Raw genomic sequence first — 23,174 nt, forward strand, 5'->3', positions numbered from 1 at the left:
CCTGAGCGGCTCCGAAACGTCTCCAAATCAGCTGGACCGTCTGGGGATGGAGTCTCCATTCTCCCAGGAGCATAGCTCGTGACAGCTCGTCGGCCGTACGGTTGAGCAGACCCGGAATGTGATTGGCACGAAGTGACCTCAGAGCCTTCCGACTCCAAAGGAGGAGGTGGCGGGCGAGTTGCGACATGCGACGAAAGCGTAGACCACCTTGTCGGTTGATGTACACAACGGTCGCCGTGTTATCCATTCGGACCAAAGGGGCACTTCCGGGGCGCTGCACTGTGGCGACCTGCAGTGTGTTTTTTACGTGCGGTGTTTATTGTGTTTGTTTAGCACGTGCTTGCCTCGTAATGAGCCCTTCGAGATGGTTCAAGGCAAGGCGCACCGCTAACAACTCTAGGAAATTGATATGCCAGTGCAGTTGGGGGCCCGTCCACACCCCCGAAACTACGTGCCCGTTGTACGTGTCCCCCCAGCCGGTGGTGGAGGCATCCGTGTAAACCACAGCATGCCCAGATACCTGTTCTAGGGGCACTCCTGGCCGGAGAAATGCAAGGTCTGACCACGGGGTGAAGGTTTGGCGACAGGCCGGTGTAACTGGGACCCGGTGAGTGCCGCGCTGCCGGGTGCCTCGCTGCCTCGGGACTCGGCCATGAAGCCAGTGCTGAAGTGGTCTCATATGAAGCAGCCCCAGCGGTGTAACTGCCGCTGCAGCTGCCATATGCCCCAGGAGCCTCTGAAATTGTTTCAGTGGGACCGCTGTCCTGCCCTTGAATGAATTCTAGCAGTTCAGCACCGACCGCGCATGTTCCTCTGTGAGGCGTGCTGTCTTTTCGACCGAATCCAACTCCAAACCGAGAAAAGAGATCCTCTGCACCGGGGAGAGTTTCCTCTTTTCCCAGTTGACCCGAAGACCCAACTGGCTGAGGTGCCGGAGCACCAAGTCCCTGTGTTCGCACAACTGAACCTGAGACTGAGCTAGTATAAGCCAATTGGCGAGATAGTTGAGGATACGAACACCCTGCTCTCTGAGGGGAACAAGAGCCCCCTCCGCGACTTCCGTGAAGACATGGGGAGACAGGGACAGCCCGAAGGGCAAAACCTTGTACTGATATGCACGTCCCTCGAAAGCGAACCGCAGAAATGGTCTGTGGCTCAGAAGGATCGACCGTATGCCAACACAGAAAGCTCCCTTGAGCGCGCTGAACTCGTCGTCACACACGAAGATATTGGCAGGAGCAGAACAATGTTATCGCTCGGCTCTAAAGCGAAAAGCTGGTATGCGTTGCATTGGCTGCCTTTTTATGCTCACGCTGTGATCAGCGGCAGCTGGATGCAATTATCGCATGCCAATGTCCATTGGCTCGTTTAGTTTATACTCGAAGTAGATTGGTCTCTCGAAGCGAGATCCCAATTCATCGGTCACCGACGTGACGTCGAGAGTCACCGACTGAAAGGGAACGCTAGTGATAGAGGGTCAATTATTATTTAAAAAAAAAATAAAAATAAAAGTCAAAAGAATAGAAAAAGAATAGAGAACCCTAGTGTTAGAGGGTCATTTTTTATAATAAATAAAAAGAAAACAAGTAGTTAGAATAGAAAGAATAGAGAGTGCAAGTGTTACAGGGTCAAGGTTTTTTAAATAAAGATATTATGTAGTAATATATAGTATATATAAAATACACATCAGTATTTTAAACGTTTAAATGGTAGTGAATGTTGACTGACACTGATTTGGTTATGGATGTATGTTAATGACAAAAGTTTCACAAAATTAGTGAAGCTGCATTTAAAAAAAAAAAAAAGTGCAATGTACTTACTGTGTTCATACTGTATTGCAAAACACTTTTACTGTTATTGAGGTGGGATACTGGTAAGGTTAGGGACAGGTTTGGTGGTATGGGTAGGTTTAAGTGGTACGGTCCCACATATGGGAGTTTTATTTCCGTGCCCCTGGGAGTACGGTCCCACATATGGGATTTAGAATGTTCGGTGACGTCACATAACTGCCAAATTCAAACTGTGCTTTCGAGCTTTATCTGGCGCTGAGACGCCGCTGCACTTGTCATATAATCACAACTATGCAGTGGTTTTAACCACATAATGTTTATTTTAGGTTACAGACATTTAAATACACATAAGTACTAGTAAAACAATACATTTAGAGTTCGTAAAATACACACGGATGTTCATGGAAGCAGCAATAACAATCCATTCAAATATAATTTGCCACCGTGTTTTATTAATATCAGATACACACAGTGTAAGTAACAATAAAGTTCACTCTATTCTTCTCCCAGTTCACCGGCCACTTACTTACATGTATTTCGGGAGAAATTGATTAATTTACATGCGGTAAATCCAACTGACAGGACTCTTGTAACTGCAGCGCGAACAAACGTGGCTGTGCCCATCTCACGTTACAGATCACGATCAAGCTCATTTAGAACGGTTTTTAAATGACAAAACACACTCATTTACACATATTTGTGAATCAGAATATCAGATAGTTGATGATATGGTAAGCAAGTTTATGAATATTTTGAATCAAAAACTAAAAATTAAATAAAAGCGATCCATACGTCACACAGTGTTATTGTGGCCGCGGTGTGTCACGTGACAAGCATGAAGCGTCACCATAGAAACAATAAGGGGAAAAGTTCTAAAATAAAGGTCGCCTAAAAAAACTCACTCTGGGGGGACAGCTAGAATATTTTAAACTCACCAGTGAAAGGGTTAAGGTGTAAGGGATGGGTCAACAGTGTAATTATAAATGTGATTGCAGAAATGTATTACAGATGCAATTACATGCAGGTATTTTTAAAATATAAGTACAATTTATTACATGTACACAATACGTGAATTCTACTAAATTATTAATTTAAATGTAAGTAGATAATAGTTAAGGACCCTAGATAAATATTCAACCATGTTACATAGTGGCCTCAAAAATGCAAACTCCCCCCCCCCAACTTTCGTTATTGATGTACTTCCATATTTGCTGTGCTACTTAAATGAAGTTGAACTATATTTAATCTAATTTAATCTAGTTCTAGATCTAGTTTAATGTAGTTAATCTAGTTGAACTAGATTTCTCACTTCCATTGTAAGCAATGTCCAGTGTGTGTGTGTCCATACCCTCTTTCTGGCTGCCCGCAGCGCTCTGTTGCTGCAGTAGGGACTGGCTGTAGAGGGTGGGCAGGGCGGCAGCCGCGTACTGTTGGATCCCTGAGTAGGCCTGTGTGAGAGCATCCATGGGTCCGGCCGACCCGTTACTCAGGCCCGTGCTGCCCAGCCCGCCATTCAGAGCTGCCATACCTGAGAGCATGTGAGCAACTTTACATAAAACCCAACAATAAAGAAAAAAGAAGTGCTCTTACTCGTTAGCATTTGGACTCAGGGTGTGTTTCTACAACAAAGCACAACATGACACACACAAAAACAGACAGAACATGAAAAACCCAACGACACACGTGAACAGTGAACGTAACACTCTTCCAAACAGAAGAATCACAAACGTCACGCTGGACATTACATCATAAACAGCACCCACTCACACACATATACACACAAACACAAGATAGAGAAGATACATAATATACTGACCGGCATATGCAAATGAGGAGCGCGGCCTACACATGCAGACTAATGTCACAATAGCAGCATGAAACGATCACCACGGCGACCCTCAGACACACAGAAACATCTGACCAATCACCTTTTTAACCTCACACAGCGGAAATCTACATCTAATTATCTCATTATTCGCGTCAGCAATCTTGGCTGTATTAAAGGGGTTATGGGGAAAACATTAAACTCTTTTAATAAAATACAAATGCATCCTTGGATCCATTAAAAGCAGAACCCCTGACTGCTAAAACAGATGCACATGTGCTTCAGTGAGTAACTCCTGTAAACATATGAGCGGCATAAGCGCAGTCTATGGGAATATATATGTACACACACACACACACACACACAAATTACTGTTTGTTAAGAATAAGGTTTAAAAGGTTTTGAACAAGTCTGCTTTGCTTACAAAGGTATTTATTTGCTTACAAAGGTATTTATTTTTCTTTAGCACAAAATTGGCATATTAGAATAAGTTCCAAAGGATCATATATATATATATATATATATATATATCCACAAAGCCAGTCATAAGTAGCACGGGTATATTTGTAGCAATAGCCAAAAATACAATGTATGGGACAAAATTATCTATTTTTCTTTTATGCCATAAATCATTAGGATATTAAGTAAAGATCATGTTCCATGAAGATATTATGTCAATTTCCTACTGTAAATATATCAAAACTTCATTTTTGATTAGTAATATGCATTGCTAAGGGCTTCATTTGGACAGATTTATAGGTAATTTTCTCAATATTTAGATTTTTTTTTTGCACCCTCAGATTCCAGAATAGTTGTATGTCGGCCAAATATTGTCTTATCATAACATACATCAATGGAAAGCTTATTTATTCAGCTTTCAGATGATGTACAAATCTCAATTTTGAGAAATCGGCCCTTATGACTGATTTTGTGATCCAGGTTAATATATAACTAAACATATATATATATATATATATACAGGGCCTAAAACTAACTTTTTGCCACACCTGCCAATGGCCGGTGACATGATAAAATTTACCGGCCAAAATTTTATTTTACCGGCCATGAAACTCTTTTTGCAAAAACAGGCAGTTATTACTACTACAATGACTAAATATTTTTACAATATTTTTTATTTGTCCTGCTGGTGCATTTTCCCTTTACAGTATAATTACAGTATAATTGAAAGCCATTATTTTTAACATTTAATGAAATATATAACAACTTTTAATTTAAGTGATTTTAAAACAATCTTCACATAAACTATATTATATATGCATAAACTATACATATTAATCTTTATTCAAGCTATAAAAGTTAATCAGCGACTAGAACAGTCTAAGGATTTCTCTTTTTCTTTTGTTCTTTGATTTACATCAATGACAGACTTCAGCAGGTTTCACTTTAAAATCAGCCCCTACATCTAATTATCTCATTATTCGCGTCAGCAATCTTGGCTGTATTAAAGGGGTTGTGGGGAAAACATTAAACTCTTTTAATAAAATACAAATGCATCCTTGGATCCATTAAAAGCAGAACCCCTGACTGCTAAAACAGATGCACATGTGCTTCAGTGAGTAACTCCTGTAAACATATGAGCGGCATAAGCGCAGTCTATGGGAATATATATGTACACACACACACACACACACACACACACAAATTACTGTTTGTTAAGAATAAGGTTTAAAAGGTTTTGAACAAGTCTGCTTTGCTTACAAAGGTATTTATTTGCTTACAAAGGTATTTATTTTTCTTTAGCACAAAATTGGCATATTAGAATAAGTTCCAAAGGATCATATATATATATATATATATATATATATCCACAAAGCCAGTCATAAGTAGCATGGGTATATTTGTAGCAATAGCCAAAAATACAATGTATGGGACAAAATTATCTATTTTTCTTTTATGCCATAAATCATTAGGATATTAAGTAAAGATCATGTTCCATGATTCAGCAGGTTTCACTTTAAAATCAGCGCTGTCTCTTTAAAAACCTGAAGCATATGACGCGGATCTGACACACATCCGATTTTCTCCCAACTCTTTACAGTCATTTAAGACTTTATAACTTAATAATTTTATAACTCATTTAAGACTACGTTTACAAGGTAACTCGCCAAAAGGCTATTATTTGATTCGCTCTTGTCGCTTATGACAGAACAGCTAATCATGATGATCTTGTCTTCAGAAAAGATTATTTTATTCGCTTATGTCAGAAACAGCTAATCTCTTTAAAAACTGGCTGTTGTTTTTACTTCATTGCATTGTTATAATTCGTAAAAGTTGTACCCGCCAACTGGCGACTGACACCGTTACATATACTCGCCAATGCTGATTTTTACTCGCATTTGGCGCTTGGCGAGTGTTAATTTTAGGCCCTATAATTTTAGGCCAAAAATTTGGCCGGTAAATTTTATCATGTCACCGGCCATTGGCAGGTGTGGCAAAAAGTTAGTTTTAGGCCCTGTATATATTAACAGTTATATATTAACCTGGATCACAAAATCAGTAATAAGGGCCAATTAATCAAAATTGAGATTTGTACATCATCTGAAAGCTGAATAAATAAGCTTTCCATTGATGTATGTTATGATAGGACAATATTTGGCCTGGAACTATTCTGGAATCTGAGGGTGCAAAAAATATATATAAATTTGGAGAAAATTACCTTTAAATCTGTCCAAATGAAGCCCTTAGCAATGCATATTACTAATCAAAAATGAAGTTTTGATATATTTACAGTAGGAAATTTACATAATAACTTCATGGAAGTTATTCCATATATAATTGTCTTTTTTAATCAATTTAATGCATCCCTGCTGTATATAAATATAAATTATATAACTATAATTAATAGATAGATAGATAGATAGATAGATAGAGAGATAATCAATTTCTTTAAATATAATTATTGAATGTTATCATTATTGATTTCATATACACTGCCTTTACTTTTAGTGATAACAAATATCAGTACTTAATGGGGGGGCGATAGAGTTCAAATCCTTGTGTCATTAAATGGATTGTAGTTTTTAATTTTGATTATCAAATAATCTGTTAATTATTTCTTAAACTGATAAACTGGATGTTCCTCATCTTGTTCAAAAACTCTCCTTGTGCAAATGATGGTCTATATAATGCATCAGATACATTATTACAGTATAGAGTAATAGAATAAAATATATATTTTTTCTAGCTATGGCAGAAATAAAGAACTGAAAAAGGACACTTAAACTAGAGAATCCCTTGTGGCAACTCATATTCATAATGTAAAACAACACATTAAATCGTGCTACCGTAGAAGCAGTTGTGTACTGTGTGCAGAATATATTTTAGTCCGTGTGTGTGTGTGTGTGTGTGTGTGTTTATAAAGACCGATTCATGAGTATTTACTGACTGGCCTTTTGGCTTGACGGCCTGGAAACTCTGTTAGAGAGAGCTTGATTTATAAAACCAGAAACCTGGCAGAAAGGTCACTGGTGGAGATAGAGATTTTGTCTGCGTGCCGACACACTGACATATACACATGCACAGGCCGCGGTGATCTTTAGCTCGTCTATTCATACTAATTACACGGGTACATTTTATTATAAGATTAGTAGTTCTGGTCTTGAATGCTGATTTGTCAATACAGCATTGCAGTCGTGCTAAAATACACAATGTGGTAACAACTAAATGCAAAACATCTGTTTACAAGCTACTGGCGTAAGTCACAACACCCACAGAAGCCACTATTCAACTATTAACCCTGAGAGATTGTTGTTTCAAACACATACAACTTTTGTTTATTGTCGAAACAAATGATTTTTTTATAGGACCTGAGAGATTTCCGTCCTTCCATTGAAAGTCCATTCCAGCACAACTCATAAACAGTGAGGTTTGTTCTTCTATGTCAAACAATCAGTGTTTGGGAGTAATTAGTTACATGAAACGACATGTACAAAATATATGTAACTGTAATCAGTTACAGTTACTGAGAAAAAATGTGTGATGTAAATTACAGTTACTTTTAAAAATGTTAACCATTACAAAGTGGGGTTACATCTGAATATTTTCACACACACACATACAGATTTTATTCATTTATTTCTCAAATAGCATTGACCTTTCTCTAAAATACGAAGACATCAATGTTTCAGGAGTTTAGGACACAGAATAGGGCACATGCTTATTCGATAACTGTTTTATTTTCTATTTCAGTTTACGTATATGCTTTATTTTTTAAGATTAACTGTTTTTTTTCCCCCAAGGCATTGTTAAATGCCAGTGTTTCCCGCCATAGCTATGCAAACATTTGATTTAAAAACAGTATCATAGCTATTAAACTATCTTTTTATGATTTAAAATCTGTTTAACCTCAGAACGATCTCAAAGTAAAAGTAAAAAGTGCTAATGCCTGCTTTTGTGAAGGCTTTAAACTTAAATTATTATAAGGATTTTGAAAGTCTGACGGTAAGCAGTGTTGAGAACTAGTGTGGATTAACCCCACCTGGTTTAAATGTTTTAGAATGATTAACAGTTAAAAACATGAGTTATACATTTAGAAAAGTAATCCGAAAGTACACTACTTTAATAAAGTAATTGAAATAGTTACACTACTTATTACATTTTGAATAGGCTAACTTGTAATCTGTAACCTATTACATTTCCAAAGTAACCTTCCTAACACTGCAAACAATTACAGTTTGTCTTCCGTATACTATATTTGATGTGTTGTTCATATGTCCGTTGATCAATGTTCATATGTGAATAAAAGCTTAAATAAATCTGTTTATTAAATAAAATCACGTGTCTTCAAAGGACTTGGATTAAATTTGATTCATTTGTATTACTCTATGTAGTTATAAAGCGCCAATGTTTTGCTGGAATGGACTGTCGATAAAAGGACAAAAATCTATCAGGTTTCATTAAAAATACATAGAAGAACAAAAGCCTTATGGGTTTAGAATGACACGAGGGAGATTAATTAGTGACAAAATGTCAATTTTTGGTTAAACTACCCCTTAAAAATGACTATTCTGTCATCATTTATGCGCTTCTACACCTGTATGACACCTGTCTTCTGCAGAACACAAAAGAATATGTTCTTCATCCATTTTTGTCCTTACAAAATAAAAGTCAACTGGACCAAAGCAACATTGGACTTCACTGATGAAAACAATAACAAACACTGTGACCGTTTTTAAAGCATTTTCTTTTGTGTTCCACAGTTTGTTTGTTTTTTAATTATTATTATTACATGTCAGATAGCATCTACTACCTCTTCACGGATAGGTCTAGTCTAGTGCTGTCAAACAATTAATCGCGATTAATCGCATCCCAAATAAAAGTTTTTTTTACATAATATATGTATGTGTACTGTGTATATTTATTATGTATATATATAAATACACACACATACAGTATATATTTTGAAAACATTTACATGTATATACATTTATATATTTATATTCTTATATTATATATAAATATATTTAATATATAAACATAACACATTTTTCTTAAATATATACATGCATGTGTTTGTATTTATATATACATAATTAACGTACACAGTATACACACATATATTATGTAAACAAAAGCGTTTATTTTGGATGCGATTAATCGCAATTAATCTTTTGACAGCACTAGATTAGTCTTAAATCATTCAAACCCCAAGATAAAACAGAGACATATACACAACACACACACACACACACACACACACACACAATAGTGACAAAACAAGTGCACGTCTATAGAAACACCCAGAGCAATGGTTTAGCAGTGTGTTAGCATGTCTGAATGTGTGGAGATGTGTGTGATTGGTGCAAACACACTCACGACTACAAGAGATAAGCTACATTTGTTTTGACTTAGCAAATGGATTTGATCTGATTTAATAATGAGGCATAGACACAGTTTAAATATATCAGCAGGACTAAATGTGAGAAATTCTCGCAACAAACTCTCGCTGAAGCCCAGAGAGATGCCCTCGCTTTGGATGCTGTTTAAAGTAAATCGACTGAAAAACATTCACTATGTATGTGTTTGGGAGATAGCGGGCATCTCTATGAGCAGTGAGGGGCTGGTATGAGGTGATGTTGTATGGATTGGGATGGAGAGGCCGATGGACGGTAGTACTCACTGTTGACGCTACCTGCTAGTGCATTTATGTTATTGAGGCCCACGGTGGCCCCGGCCAGACCCTGCAGTGTCCCCAGAGAACCCAGGGAACCCATCGCACCCATGGTGGAGTTAGCTGTGGAACCTGCTGTGGGGAAAGACAGACAGAGCAGGAAGGAGAGACAGGTGGAGAAATGGAAGAGAGAAAAAAGAGAGATGTTTGAACATACACATACATTTGCAGATGATACTGAAATGGTTAAAGTTACATACATAAAAGCTTCGGTGGAGGTACACAGAGGGAAGGATGCATGGGTGGAAGATTGATTCACTGATAGATTGTAGGGTTGGGTGACTTTGATGGCAGTGTAACATGAAGTTATGTTGTGAATATCGCATTGATTTTATTGCGCAATTTATTAGGCCATTAAGTTTTCTAAAGAGGGTCTCATTAGACTAATTTTGCAATCCATCCTTGTCCTGTAACTTGTGCATCAAGATATATTTTTTTAAATAGTGCCTGTGATTTCTGTTTCTTACTGTGTATTGTTTCATACTGGTGCATGCAAATGAAAAAAAAAAAAAAAATAATAAATGTGATTTTTCTTTGTGGAACGTGTGAGAAAAAAAACATGCATTGATTATAAATTATTTTAATGTATTTTTTTTCTTTTGCATTCAGTATTAATTCAGATTTATACATTACTACGGGTATTTTTCTGTAAAAAAAATCACCCTATTATGACACTGAATATCATCAAAGAACTAGAAATTGTAATTTTTTTTTGCTATATGATGCAGTCCTAATAAAGCGGATAAGGTGGATGGATGGTCAGATGGATAGATATATTAATTAATTCTTTATTCATTCCTAAAGGGAACTGGTTAAAATTGCAGAAAAAAAGACAAGATAGAGACATCAACAACTATAAAGATTATTGCAATCATGACGACAATGTTTTCAGAAAAGAGCAATAAAAAACAAACAAAACATCTCTCGAAACAAAAGAATTCTGAAGCATATACATTTTCCCTCTGCTTCATTTGCATTTTTGCAGTTTGAAAGAAATGTTCGAGTTTCAAAGCAAGACACAAAGATGCTAATCTAACTGGAGAACCATGTGTCACACTTATAAGTGTCTGCTAGTTTCACATTTCATCTTTTCCAAAATGAATGGAGCACGGTTAAAGCCAAAGAGCACAACAGCGTAACGCCACACATATGAACACAGTCTCCCAAACATGATGATGATGATGATGAACGTAAACCATGATGGACGTTATCAAGGAATTACGCAAACAAACACACACATATAAACACGACATGAAAACTTAAGAATTACGATGCAGGACATTCAAACATCAAAGAGAATGGGGAACTCGACTACAACAGATGAACGGACAACGACGCTATGGTGGAAATGATACCGATATCGAAGATGATAATGATGATGATGGGACGGCCTCTGGTTACCTGGGCTGGCCAGGGCTCCCAGGGACCCTGTGCTGGAGGTCAGGGCGCTAGCGGTGGACGGGCTGGCTGAGCTCTGTGCTGCAGCCGCTGCTGCTGCTAGAGTGGCCAGATTCTGCAACTGCAGAGCATTCATACCTGAAGAAAGAGAAAGCGTCAATGTGTGAGTGTGTGTGTTTTGCGCATGTTCAACTAAAGGAACCACATGTGCTACAGAATGCTCTACACGAGCAGGTATTTGTGTACAAGAGACAGTTGAGTTGTGTGTCGAGGCGTTTCGAACTGAAAATCCGATTCTATGCGTGAGCTCGGGTGCATCTACTCCAAAGGTGACTCTAGATCAGTGTGTTTGGGGCACGGCTACATGCAGTGGCCATGACGCCAACACACTGCGGGAAGTGGCTTGCAGCCAAGAAGGACAGAGATTGGAAGTGGTACAACACGAAAATGCACAGCATGTGTCGTATATACACGTAAAATGTATATACTCTATACTATGAGGAAGCACACACACACAGAGAGAAAGAAACACGCACAAGAGACACACAAGACTTCAGAATTACAGGATTTGTTGACACCCTCCTACAAGTCCATAATTTGGTGACCAATGCCCAATTATGGTCTGGTAGTCAGCCCAAGTGTTGGCTTGATGAATGTGTGCAATAAGAGAAGATTGTAAGCACCTATTTGAAAATTAATAAGTATCACGGAGAAGTGACAACCTGAAAGGTGACAAGTACACATCAATGTTTGTCAACTGAGACTGAAAGCAAAGGCTCAAATGCAGGATCTGAAGCCATCTGGGAAAAAAAATGTCTTTGTTTTTCCAGCCTTATCCCTTTAGACAGCACTAGCGTGTAATTTGAATTGGTCAGACAGTGCTCTGGGGACGCCACGGTTGTCTGCCCTCCCAATCCACTGAGCAAGCAAGAGAAGTGCATTAAGAGTCTAATTAGCACATCACAGAAGGTGATTAGAGACAGGAAATCTACCTCTAATTGCAAAACAAAGCCCAGGTCAAGACATAAGAGCAAAGATGATTCCATAATGTGTTACAGGTCCTGAACAGCAGGTTTAAAATCAGCATGAAATGGCTCTCAAGACCCAGTCCACTTCCGTAATGTGGCATTTCCGAAAGAAACGAATACTCAGCAGTGAAAAGAAAGAAAAAATTGGCCAGGACTTGTGAAAAGTGGTCTCAGCCTAGGTGGTTTGAAGGAAGGGTTTGAAAAACAAGAGTGATCTGTGGTTTCACCCAAAAATGAAAGCAGTTTTAACCCTCTAAGCGCCAAAGTCGCAAAATTGCGACAAGACGTCATACTTAATAAAATAGACTGTAGTTCCTAATATGGTGTAATATCTCATTTGTATTCCCTACCACTAGATGGCAGACATGTAGTACTTCGATTCTAGACTAAAATTACGTCACGTTCCTATTCAAAGTGTTCGAGGAAAGTGAGCTATCGTGTCATTGATGCGGAAGCAGTTCAGTTCATAGCGTGTGAGTAAATTGTGAGATTTGTAAGAGAAAATCGCCAAATGGCTAATAAAAAGTTGTACCGTGAGGATGTGGTGCAAATGTTATTCGCCGATTCTGACTCTGAAGGGGAATATTTGCCTTTTGGAAATGACGATCGGTCATCTAATAATCGCGCTTCTCCCGGTACATCTTTGCAGCGCAATGGTGCCGCCGTGCAAGGCGAGAGTGTTCACGAAGCACAAACAAGTGATCATTTCGACCCTTTGCCCAACAGGGATGGGGGTGGCAGGGCAATATCTATTATTTCCTGAATATTACTGATGAACTAATCAAAAAGTAGGCTACTGTTCACATGCGTTTTACTACTATATAGTAAAGTAATATAGTAATAATTTAGTACTTTCTCCTGTTTTATTGTTGGTTTCCTCTTTTCTGATCATTTGGAATGAGGATAAAAAGACAAAAAAAAAACATGCAAATAAGTTCAAACATCAATTCAATATCTATTATTTCCTGAATATTACTGATGAACTGATCAAAAAGTATTTACCGAAATTAAATAATTTTCTAATTTACAGTAGATCTCTATCTTTAAGCCCTTTCAAGCCACAAGCTTTTGAAATCTTGATGTCAAAATCCAGCATTTTCCCAAAAATCCCTGGCGCCTAAAGGGTTAATTATTACATTATAACAAAATATTATAAAGGCAAAATTTTTAATTCTTTTGAGTAATTGTTCACAGTAAAGAATGTTACAGGTCAATTAAATAGGTCATTTCTGAATTCATGGTTCAAGACTTCAACCTTGAATAGTGTATAATATAAAAGAAGCTAGAAAAAGCTTCATTGGATAAGAAAGTGCAGTGTTGGGAGGTCAAAAAGGGAGGTTACGACAGAAATGGACTATGAAATTGAGGGCTTTGTGACCGCCTTTGTGCTTCTGAATAAAGCGGAAAATGAACCATTTTGAGTTTTTGGAACACAAGTGCAAAAAATGGGCATTGAGTATTTGGCACAATGTGAGTTTCTGTGGTTGAGAAAGGCACTTCTGCTAGTGTGTGTGAGAGAGAGATCCATCCATGCAGTATGTTCACACTCTCGGCGTACTGAGCGGAGAGAGAGGTGTCAGGAAAGAGGTGATGCTGGCTCTCGCTGAATGTTCATCATGTGTAATGGAGCTCCTTATGGCTCGTAACTCCACCCACAGCACAGACACAGCAGATGTCAGCTGTATATATCGTCTGCCAATCATAGACCGTTGCCAGGCGACAGATGGAGGGGCCCAAAGATTTCACAATTCAGCCGAGAAAAGCCTTCAAATCCTGTTGAGTTTGAGAGCTCCTGTCGATTCGCACTTCAAGCAGTGTCTCAAACAGACTGATATGTTTATCTGGTCATATTGAGCAGGTTTCTTGCTTGGGTTTATGCAATGGTCTACTTTGAACTTTTTAAATGTTAATTTTTGGCCATTGTTCCACTTCAACAGACAGCAGAAAGAACAAATATATATATATATATATAGTGGGAGTGATGAGGGACGAGGCAGATCGGATCTAAACCTGCATCTCTTGCATGAGCTTCATAGCTCAACATGTGGCCAATGTCCTGCAGAGTGTATCTCCAACCTGCCCCAACACACTTGCTTGGATGTTTCTAGTTAGTTCAGGTGTGTTTAATTAGAATTAGAGCTAAACTCTGCAGGATAATGGTCTATCTGCAGTGGTCTATCTTATAGGGCGTGTTTTTTAGCTACTGGTGTTCCTCAAGTATTAGGATTGGGCCCACTCTAGTTTTGCATTAAACAAAATATTTAAGTGTAACAAATGCATTCATACTAGGGGTGTGCAGTGAAGCCGGTGTTTGTATCTGTATTTGTATCTGTATCAATCACAAAATTATTCGTATCTGTATCTGTATTCGGATAAAACCGGAAGTATAGGCGGAGACTGAACCAGAACTTCGTACAGTTATATATGATAAGACAGCCTATCTTTTTTTCCTAGTTATCACTGAACAAATATGCAGTGTTTAACTAAAATATATATATATTTTTTTATGATTATAACATTTATTTACATATCTTCTAACAGTCGGAGCTGATTTCCTTGTATAGGCAGTGCTTCAAGAGTTAGGCGGTTGTGCTTTGAGCAACGTGAGTTCAAGTCCCAGCTTGGAGACCTTTCATGATCCGATAAATAATTATTTAAATATCTAAATTAAAACATTAAGGGTTCCTACGCAGTTTAGAAATATGGAAATTGATTTAAGTCATTTCCAGGAAATGCATGGACAAAGGCAACTGCAACACTGCTATTTTATTTGCACTTATTTAATTTAGCTACTTCACACACTTGTTACTGGGTTGTAATTTTAGAGGTTTATGTAAAACAACAAGATTTCCTTTGGCTCACCGGTTCCTGCGCAGTTTGAAAAAGTATTTCACTGAAGTAATTTGCAGATCTGGAAAACCTATTGGGGAAAAGAGAACAGAGTATGGAAAAATATTTGTGTTTCGACTATTTGCCCTATTCAGTGTTCTAAAATATAAAATTAATTAATTTCTAAAAATACATTTCTCATACAAGTAGGAAGATTTCATGACAAACTTTTAGTGATCATTTGAACACGACTGAATGAATTCAAGGCGCACATTTTCATTATGCAGAACTTTTTAAACGAGTCTTTTTTTTTAACTTCACTAAACAAATGTGCGTGTGCCACGCAAACCAGCAAAAGATAAGGAAGCAAACATGTAGGCCTAGTAGAAAGTGTATCTGTATTTAAGTTGATTATTAGCCTACTCTTGACAGAGAGATGGTTTGGTTTTTGAGAAACAGATGCGCAGAGACGGCAACATGGCTGTTTGATTGACGATCGCGCTGTGCTTATTCATTCGTGTATCATATCGTAGCCTGTAAGGTTTAAATCATTGCCTTTTATATATACACAAATAGTAGAACGTGTATGAAGTATTATTTTAGGTAATATTACTCTTGCCAAGCTCTGATTTCTGAGAGATGCACGAAGTGGAAACAGCAATGCTGTGTCTGATTTGCGCTCTTTTCATTCATAAAGTTTACATTCATTCACTTCACACACTCATTATTGCGTGAATTTAGAGGTTTGTGTAAAATATCGCGCTGTTCCCCTGGCTCACCTGTTATCTATAGCAAACACCAGACTGGGCCAGCCTCAGCCGAATATTCGGGCAGAATTATTCGTTATCCGTTATTCGTTTTTGAAGCCATTATCCGTGCCTTTCCGAATAAGGTATTCAGCTTCGGGCACACACCTAATTCATACCAATTAATTGTGTTTAATTAGGATTAGAGCTAAACTCTGCAGGATAGAGGTCATCCGGGAGCAGGGTTGGATACCCCTGATGTACGTCAACCACTAGGCTATGGCTATGAATACTTTATACCTAGAAGTTTAATTGTATTTGGCTCATTTGTACAGAGGTAAATTCATATATGGCAAATCAAGAAGTAACCGCATTAAGTTTAGCATCAACACAGTCAAATGTCATTAGTTGAACCTGGTGAAAAGTCTTGAAGTGCCATATTTAAATGTTTAACATGTACATAACAGTCTGTTTGATTTTCCTTTTATGTAAAATAGCAGCTTGCACATTTTAAAAAATATACCTTTCTGTTCCAAAAAAGAAATAAACCAAAAACATTTGGAATGACACATAAGCAAATGACAGAATTTTCGGTTACACTTTATTTCGATAGTCCACTTTAGACATTCTAATAACTACAAGTAACTTTGTAACTACATGTCAACTACATGTCAACTAATTCTCATTAATTTGCAACTACATGTCTACTAACTCTCAGAGTAGACTGTTAGGGTAGGTTTAGGGTTAGTAGAATAAGTTGACAAAGAAGTGTTAGAAGATATTAAGCAGACAGTCTACTAATACTCTACTAACTGCTAGTTGACATGTAGTTGCAAAGTTACTTACTGTTAATAGAATGTCTAAAGTGGACTAAAGAAATAAAGTGTTACCGAATTTTCATTTCTGGTTGAATGGTTACTTTAATCCAGCACTGACACATTGCTGTATATAATCTGTAAGTATAATAACAAACTACTTTTTCCATCATGCTTGACCAATTCCCATTCATTTCCGCAAATAAACCAGTTTGATTAAAAGTCTAAACTAAGCTGTATTGGGAGAACATATTGCTTTAAAAAATGAGGTCCAGAAAATTCAATTGTTATGGTAATGTGGGAATTTCTCGCTCTTTAATTTTATGATGACAGCTGCTGCTGGTTTGGCTCGATGTGAACTTCATTCTCGCTGAGAGGCTGTCACAGATGTACCACTAAACTTAAACGAGGTCTTCCAGAACTCTTCATAATGGTAAACAAAAACACCACAGTCCTGCTCACCCTCTCCACAAGAGCCTCCATTAATGAGGAAGCCACTCTCTGGTGTGCAAAACTGTTGTCAGGGGGGAAGGCTTTAGGAGATAAAGGCACTCATCCTACACACACTGTAAGCCATTTTGGATGCTAATACGTTCTCTTTCTTTCATCCTTAGCAGCTGCAATTAGGCGAGAGCGCGTGCTATAAATATTTCACTTTCCTTGAAGGCCTGGCAGCTTGATAAACAGACCACAATTAAGACCTGACAAGAACAGAGACACATACTGGGAATGTAACACACAAGACAGCGAAAAAACATTGCAAATGGAAAAAAGAAGGAAAGGAAAGTGAGCAAAGAGGAACTTTAATTTTTTGTTGCATCTAGCGTGATGTCGGAGGCATAAAAACTGTCAAAGAGAGAACAACACGCACCTGTCTAACAGCCGGAGTAAGCAGGAGCTCATTGGCAGATGTTGTAAAACACTAATCATATTCCAGAGTGCTAAACCAAGTCAGCATGAAGATAGAATAACATATCATGTTGCTTCAACAAGGAATCCATCTTGTGTTGCTGAATTCTCTGCAGGTTTCTGGTGAATTTGACAGTATTCGTGGCATGAACAAACTGTGATAAGTGGCCTATTTGGATAAGGGTACTTTCATTTTTCCTCTTCTTTGAGAATTGCTAAAGTGAAAATGTAAAAAGCTGAAGACATCTGAGGGTTGATGGGGCATATCATCATGATTTGGTCTACCATAAGCCTCACAGAGCTCAGGTAAGGAGATATGATTGAATGATGAGACAAACTCCTCTTCCAAGAAACAAAAAAAGGTTTTGATGCAAATCAGAACAGGCATGGAAAGAATGGCTTTTTTGTGATCAAGTCTCAGTTCATCATCAAATTCTGACACACACACACACACACACACATACAAACACTTTTTACAAACATTACAAAGCGTCCAGGTGTGCTACACATTGTCAAGAACTCTGCAGCATGTTGAATCTAAACTGAGGCAGGACGAGAATGTTCTCAGCCAAACCTCTGCTGATCCTGGATCTGCTCAGGGTTGAGGTGTCAAACTTTTTTTTTTATGCAATTCATAGCAGGGTTGAATGGTTTAGTAGTGGGGATGGAAGTTTAGTTGAGGATTTACAATGGGGCTAGTTGCGTTAACACAGATCTGAGTTCAGTATCTCACCTGCCATTTGTTGAATACCACTGAACGCTCCTAGGTTACTGGAGGAGGTCGCTTGTTGGAGCAACTGGGAGAAAGAGAGACAAAAACAGACCATTAATGTGTAATCATTATTATGTATTGGCTTATGGCGATGGATATATAAGGATAATGTTTGAAGGAGCTAGTGTTAAATGCTAAATATAGATGAAACATTGTGGTTTGTTTCCATGTTCCATGCTGTCTGGAGTGACACTATAGAGCAGTCTGTCAACAGTGAAGCAACACAAAAGCCTCTGTCTGTTAGGGTGTGTTTTTTAGCTACTGGTGTTCCTCAAGTATTAGGATTGGGCCCACTCTAGTTTTGTATTAAACTAAATATTTAAGTGTAATAAATGCATTCATACCAACAAAATCATAGCCAATTAAAATATATTTGATCTCTAATACACAACATGTGTGCTGTCTAATGCTAAGAGCACTTTATAGTGCAGCACAACAAAAAGTTACCAACAAAATAGTGTGAGGCATCACACATTATTGTGATGCAGCTGGCTAGGACAAAACTCAGTTTAAGGTTTAATTTGTTTTATTTATTGTTGAAAGCTTTAACACAGCGAGGCTGGTTAAAATACTGTGTTAGAAAGGTTATAAGGCAAAATTAATATATTCCATATACATAAAATAATGCTAACTGTGGACTCTGTGGTCTCTAAACACAATAATTTGCGATTAACATAAAACAGTTCTGAGAGTGAAAACCATGTAAAAATATTCAGAGGAACAAAATCATAAAAGACTTGAGGACCACTTCAAGGTATTAGCATCATACATTGGTGCCAGTGAAAACTGTCATGCTAAGAGTCACCCGTCAGTTCTGTTGGCAGTGTGTTGCTGTCCTGTGCAGTTTCTGCACATGAAAGGGAAGAGGAAAGCAGACTCTAAATGGCTCTAGAGGATTAGGATGACATTGAACTAGACCCCTCAGACTGCTTAAAAGCTAAACGTAACCTTAAAATGACAGGGAAGTGGAAAAAGGCAGAAAAAGGAAAAGCAGAATGGTGGGAGAGATGGCCCTGTCCCAATGCTCTTGCATAGTCCTTTAATCCTCACCCACTGTCCTTATGGACTAAAACGCGAGTAAATGTCACCACCATGTTGTATCCTCTTTATATTTAGGAGGATGAAGACGAGCATGAGTGAAACAGGGAATTTATGCATTGTCCTCATCCCAATCCAATTACACAACAGAACCCAAGCTGGGTTCTGCAAGTAAAAACCTCTTTCATTTTTTTCTATAGAAAGAAAGATATTTAATAAAATTGCATAAACCTTTTAAGAAAGACCTACCATGATTGTTAAAGAATATATATGTTTCTATATTAATTCTATAGGTATTGTTTATATAATTTCTATATTTATTTTAAAAACATAATTAAATTTTCACTTGATTAGACCTACATTCTTTGCAATGCACCATGCCATGGGATAAAATGTTGAATTGTGGTGACTGATCTCAGCGCTGGTTGGTTTGGGATCATGGCTTTATTAGGCTTTTTACTATAGATTTTAAAAATGCCAATGAAGAAAACCAATGGGAAAAAATACTTTCGAAACCAAGGCTGTTTAAAAACGGTTCCCTCTCCGTCTGCCTTCTTGAAAGTACAAAGAAAGCTGGAGCGATTGTATTCCCTAATGCAGTGGTTCTCAGCCTTTCTGACTCTATAAGGCCCCCTTTATTGTCCACAACTACATTCGAAGGCTCCGCGACATTTCCTGTTTGTGATTTACTGGAAAAGGATTAAGGATAAGGATAATTAAAAATATGTTTTCATAATTTCTACAAAATATACATATTTTAGAGCTTGGCATAACTAGAACTTGTATATGTATGGCAATAGAGTTTAAAGATTTTTATATTTTATATACATGAATTTCCAGGTTTATAAATCACACTTTTAAACTGTACTGTATATCCTGTTTTTTCTAGACAGTGGGAAACCTGGTTCTTTTATGAAGCAAAAAACTGTTTTACAGGGTGAATTAAAATAAGAAATATCTTGATTTTCAGGTGTATTAGTGCTTGTTTTGTCTCATTTTAAGTCTTAAACCTATCGCAAGTTTGATCTGGCCCCCTAGTGGGCCCTGGTCCCCTGGTTGAGAACCACTGCCCTAACAGCTTCTCAATAGCAGCACTACCACATAAAAATTTTGAGTATGGGGACCGGTTTCGAGGCGAACTTCGATCAAGGCGCGATCGCAGTTTAACAGATGAGAGATTTGGAAAAGGGGTTAAGACTGGCTCAGAGAGAGCAAGAGAGGAGGGGGCGGGGCAGGTGGGCGGAGACAGTGACTGACTGCGGCGGCTGCGCTGGCTGTGCTGCTGGTGGGCGTGGCTGCGTGGGTGTGTCCTCTTACTGCCAGATACTGCGGGGTGAGGCCAGTCAGGCCGGTCAGGCTGCCCCAGGCAGACGCACTGTTCAACTGCTGCATCTGCTGCGCCAACTGCTGCTGCAGCCGCCGCTGTTCCTTATCCTTCTGTGTGTCGGCAAACTTCACCACCATGGGGGAGGAGCATCCCTGTGTGGACAGATTGAAAGAGAGAGGAGGAAAGTGGAAGAGGGAGAGAGAGAAAGAAAGTTAAATATCTAGAAGAGCAATGATCTTATGCAGTGGTACTGCATAAACCGATAATGGCACACAAACACACACACAACCGCTGGAGCGACGGGAGTTCTTGGTGAAATGAGAGTTCTGTGCTGTGCTGCTGATTTTATTTCCCAGGAAAGCGATTTCCTGCTTTATAAAACTATTTCATCATCTGTCTGAGAGAGCGAGCGAGATCTCCCACCCCACAGCCCTCACTGCACCCTACAGACCTGCGCATTTCTGCTTATCTCTCACACGTTCGGTCTCTTTCCCCGACGAAAGCAAACAGACCTAAACATCATGGGGCTGTCCTGCGATGCCCGTTTAACTAAAGTCCTGGGGGTCAGAATATAATGAGAGAAGGGAGTGTGTGCATAGCAATTAATGTGTTAGTTCTTGAAAGGGTTACTCAATCGAAATGTAACATTTTCTCATGATTTACTCAGCATCATGTTCCTCGAAAACAGTTAAAATGTTGAATACAAAAATCTCTATTATAAAAAGAGGTCCAAAAGGGTTAATCTGATGTCTAGCTTACATTTTATTCCAAAAAAATAAAAATATATATGCATAAAGACAAAGACAACATAGTCATTAAGATATTTTTTTTTAGCACTGTGACATTATTTTTATGAGAATTGAGCACATTCTCCACCATTTTTTTAAATATTATTTATAGCATTTTTATAATTACTTGTCTATTTTTATTTTGTAATTTCCATTTTTGTCAGTGGTGATTCTCATTAATTTCTCATTTTTATAATACAACACTTCATTGATAAAGACAAAGACAACATAGTCATTAAGATATTTTTTTTTAGCACTGTGACATTATTTTTATGAGAATTGAGCACATTCTCCACCATTTTTTTAAATATTATTTATAGCATTTTTATAATTACTATTACTTTTTTAATAATATATTTTAATAATATAATTACTAATTCTATTTTTATTTTGTAATTTCCATTTTTGTCAGTGGTGATTCTCATTAATTTCTCATTTTTATAATACAACACTTCATTGTACAAATGCTTTTTTTTTTTTTACGAATCTGCATAATACAGATAATTTACAATTAAAATAATATACCAATGTTATTCTCAATGGTGATTCTAATTCGATTCCAATTACTATAATACAATAATTTATTGTAATATTTGCATAAATTGAAGACAGAACAAAACAAAATACTTAATTTAAATATTTTTTTGTAATTCAATAATGCATTTTTTTTTCATTATGGTAATACAAAGTGGGCTAAGCAAATGTGTTTAATAAACTTAATTTTTTGACATGATTCAAAACAGTTATATTTTTAAGCAAAGCAATGCATTCTTCTTTCTTCTTAATCTGGGACGAAATCTGACCTGGGCATGAGACTCAACCAAAGATGTTCCATAACAAATCGACACAAACCCTCGCTATATTCAAAGTCTTCTCAAGACAAAATTGAAATCATCACAGTAGCCTGAGCAGAAGATAATAAAATTAACACATTACAGAAGACAGACTTTGTGAATGGTGTTCCGTAAGAACATTCAGAAACACCATTACATGTATTAATATCAAAGCCGTTCCTCAGGCAACGGCAGCTAACGCAGGGCAGCCATATGGAGCCACAAGAGGACGAGAGATTGAGACGAGTGCTTCAAGGCAATTATTCTACATCTCTGTCTCTTGTCTCTACCTTACAGGTGCTGATTCACTCTTGATAAATCACTCTGCCGCTTTTATTGTGCTCTCTCTGAACTGCAAACCACAGTCTGACAAAAAAAGATGAAAGATCACAGACCCTCTAGAACGTGAGTGTGTGTGTGTGCGTGTGTGTGTGTGTGTGTGTGTGAGAGAGAACATTTGAGAGTTTCTTGGAGGTGGAGCGCCTCACATCCACCCGGAGCGTTCTTTGGTGTTCCATTCGGAGAGCTGATTTTCTTATTTCTGCTCTCAGACGGAGGGGAGGTAAAAATAAAACTTGTAAGGGTGGGGGGAATGAGATTTAACTCAAGCTGTCAATCGAGTGGTGCCATCGCCGAGTGAACATCTCAAGAGACCTATGAAATCTCATTACTCACTGGCTCTGGCTCAGTCTTTCTCTCCTACACACACACACACACTCTCTCTCTACAGGCTAATGTGAAAGAAGCAGAATAAGGCTAAAATGTTAGCTCAAGTTAACATTGTTAAAATTGGTATCACCTGACTGAAGTTAATCTCACAAAAACATGCCCAGTTCACATTTCCCCCCTTATATGAAGAACCCCCCCCCCCAAGGATAGATTGTGT

General features: G+C 37.9%; 1 protein-coding gene across 1 annotated transcript in view; it reads right to left on the reverse strand.

The window, feature by feature from the left end:
• The window catches only part of celf2 (cugbp, Elav-like family member 2), a 168,557-nt gene that overhangs the window by 1,911 nt on the left and 143,472 nt on the right, over positions 1–23,174 (reverse strand). The window contains exons 8-12 of the mRNA XM_016538684.1: positions 20,598–20,819; positions 18,264–18,327; positions 11,207–11,341; positions 9,767–9,880; positions 3,139–3,336 (exon numbers count right to left, since the gene is read on the reverse strand). Coding sequence (XP_016394170.1) covers positions 3,139–3,336; positions 9,767–9,880; positions 11,207–11,341; positions 18,264–18,327; positions 20,598–20,819 — 733 coding nt within the window. The remainder of the gene's footprint in view (positions 1–3,138; positions 3,337–9,766; positions 9,881–11,206; positions 11,342–18,263; positions 18,328–20,597; positions 20,820–23,174) is intronic.

Source organism: Sinocyclocheilus rhinocerous, unplaced genomic scaffold (genome assembly GCF_001515625.1).
Source record: "Sinocyclocheilus rhinocerous isolate Xijiao unplaced genomic scaffold, SAMN03320098_v1.1 scaffold307, whole genome shotgun sequence".
NCBI lineage: Eukaryota > Metazoa > Chordata > Actinopteri > Cypriniformes > Cyprinidae > Sinocyclocheilus > Sinocyclocheilus rhinocerous.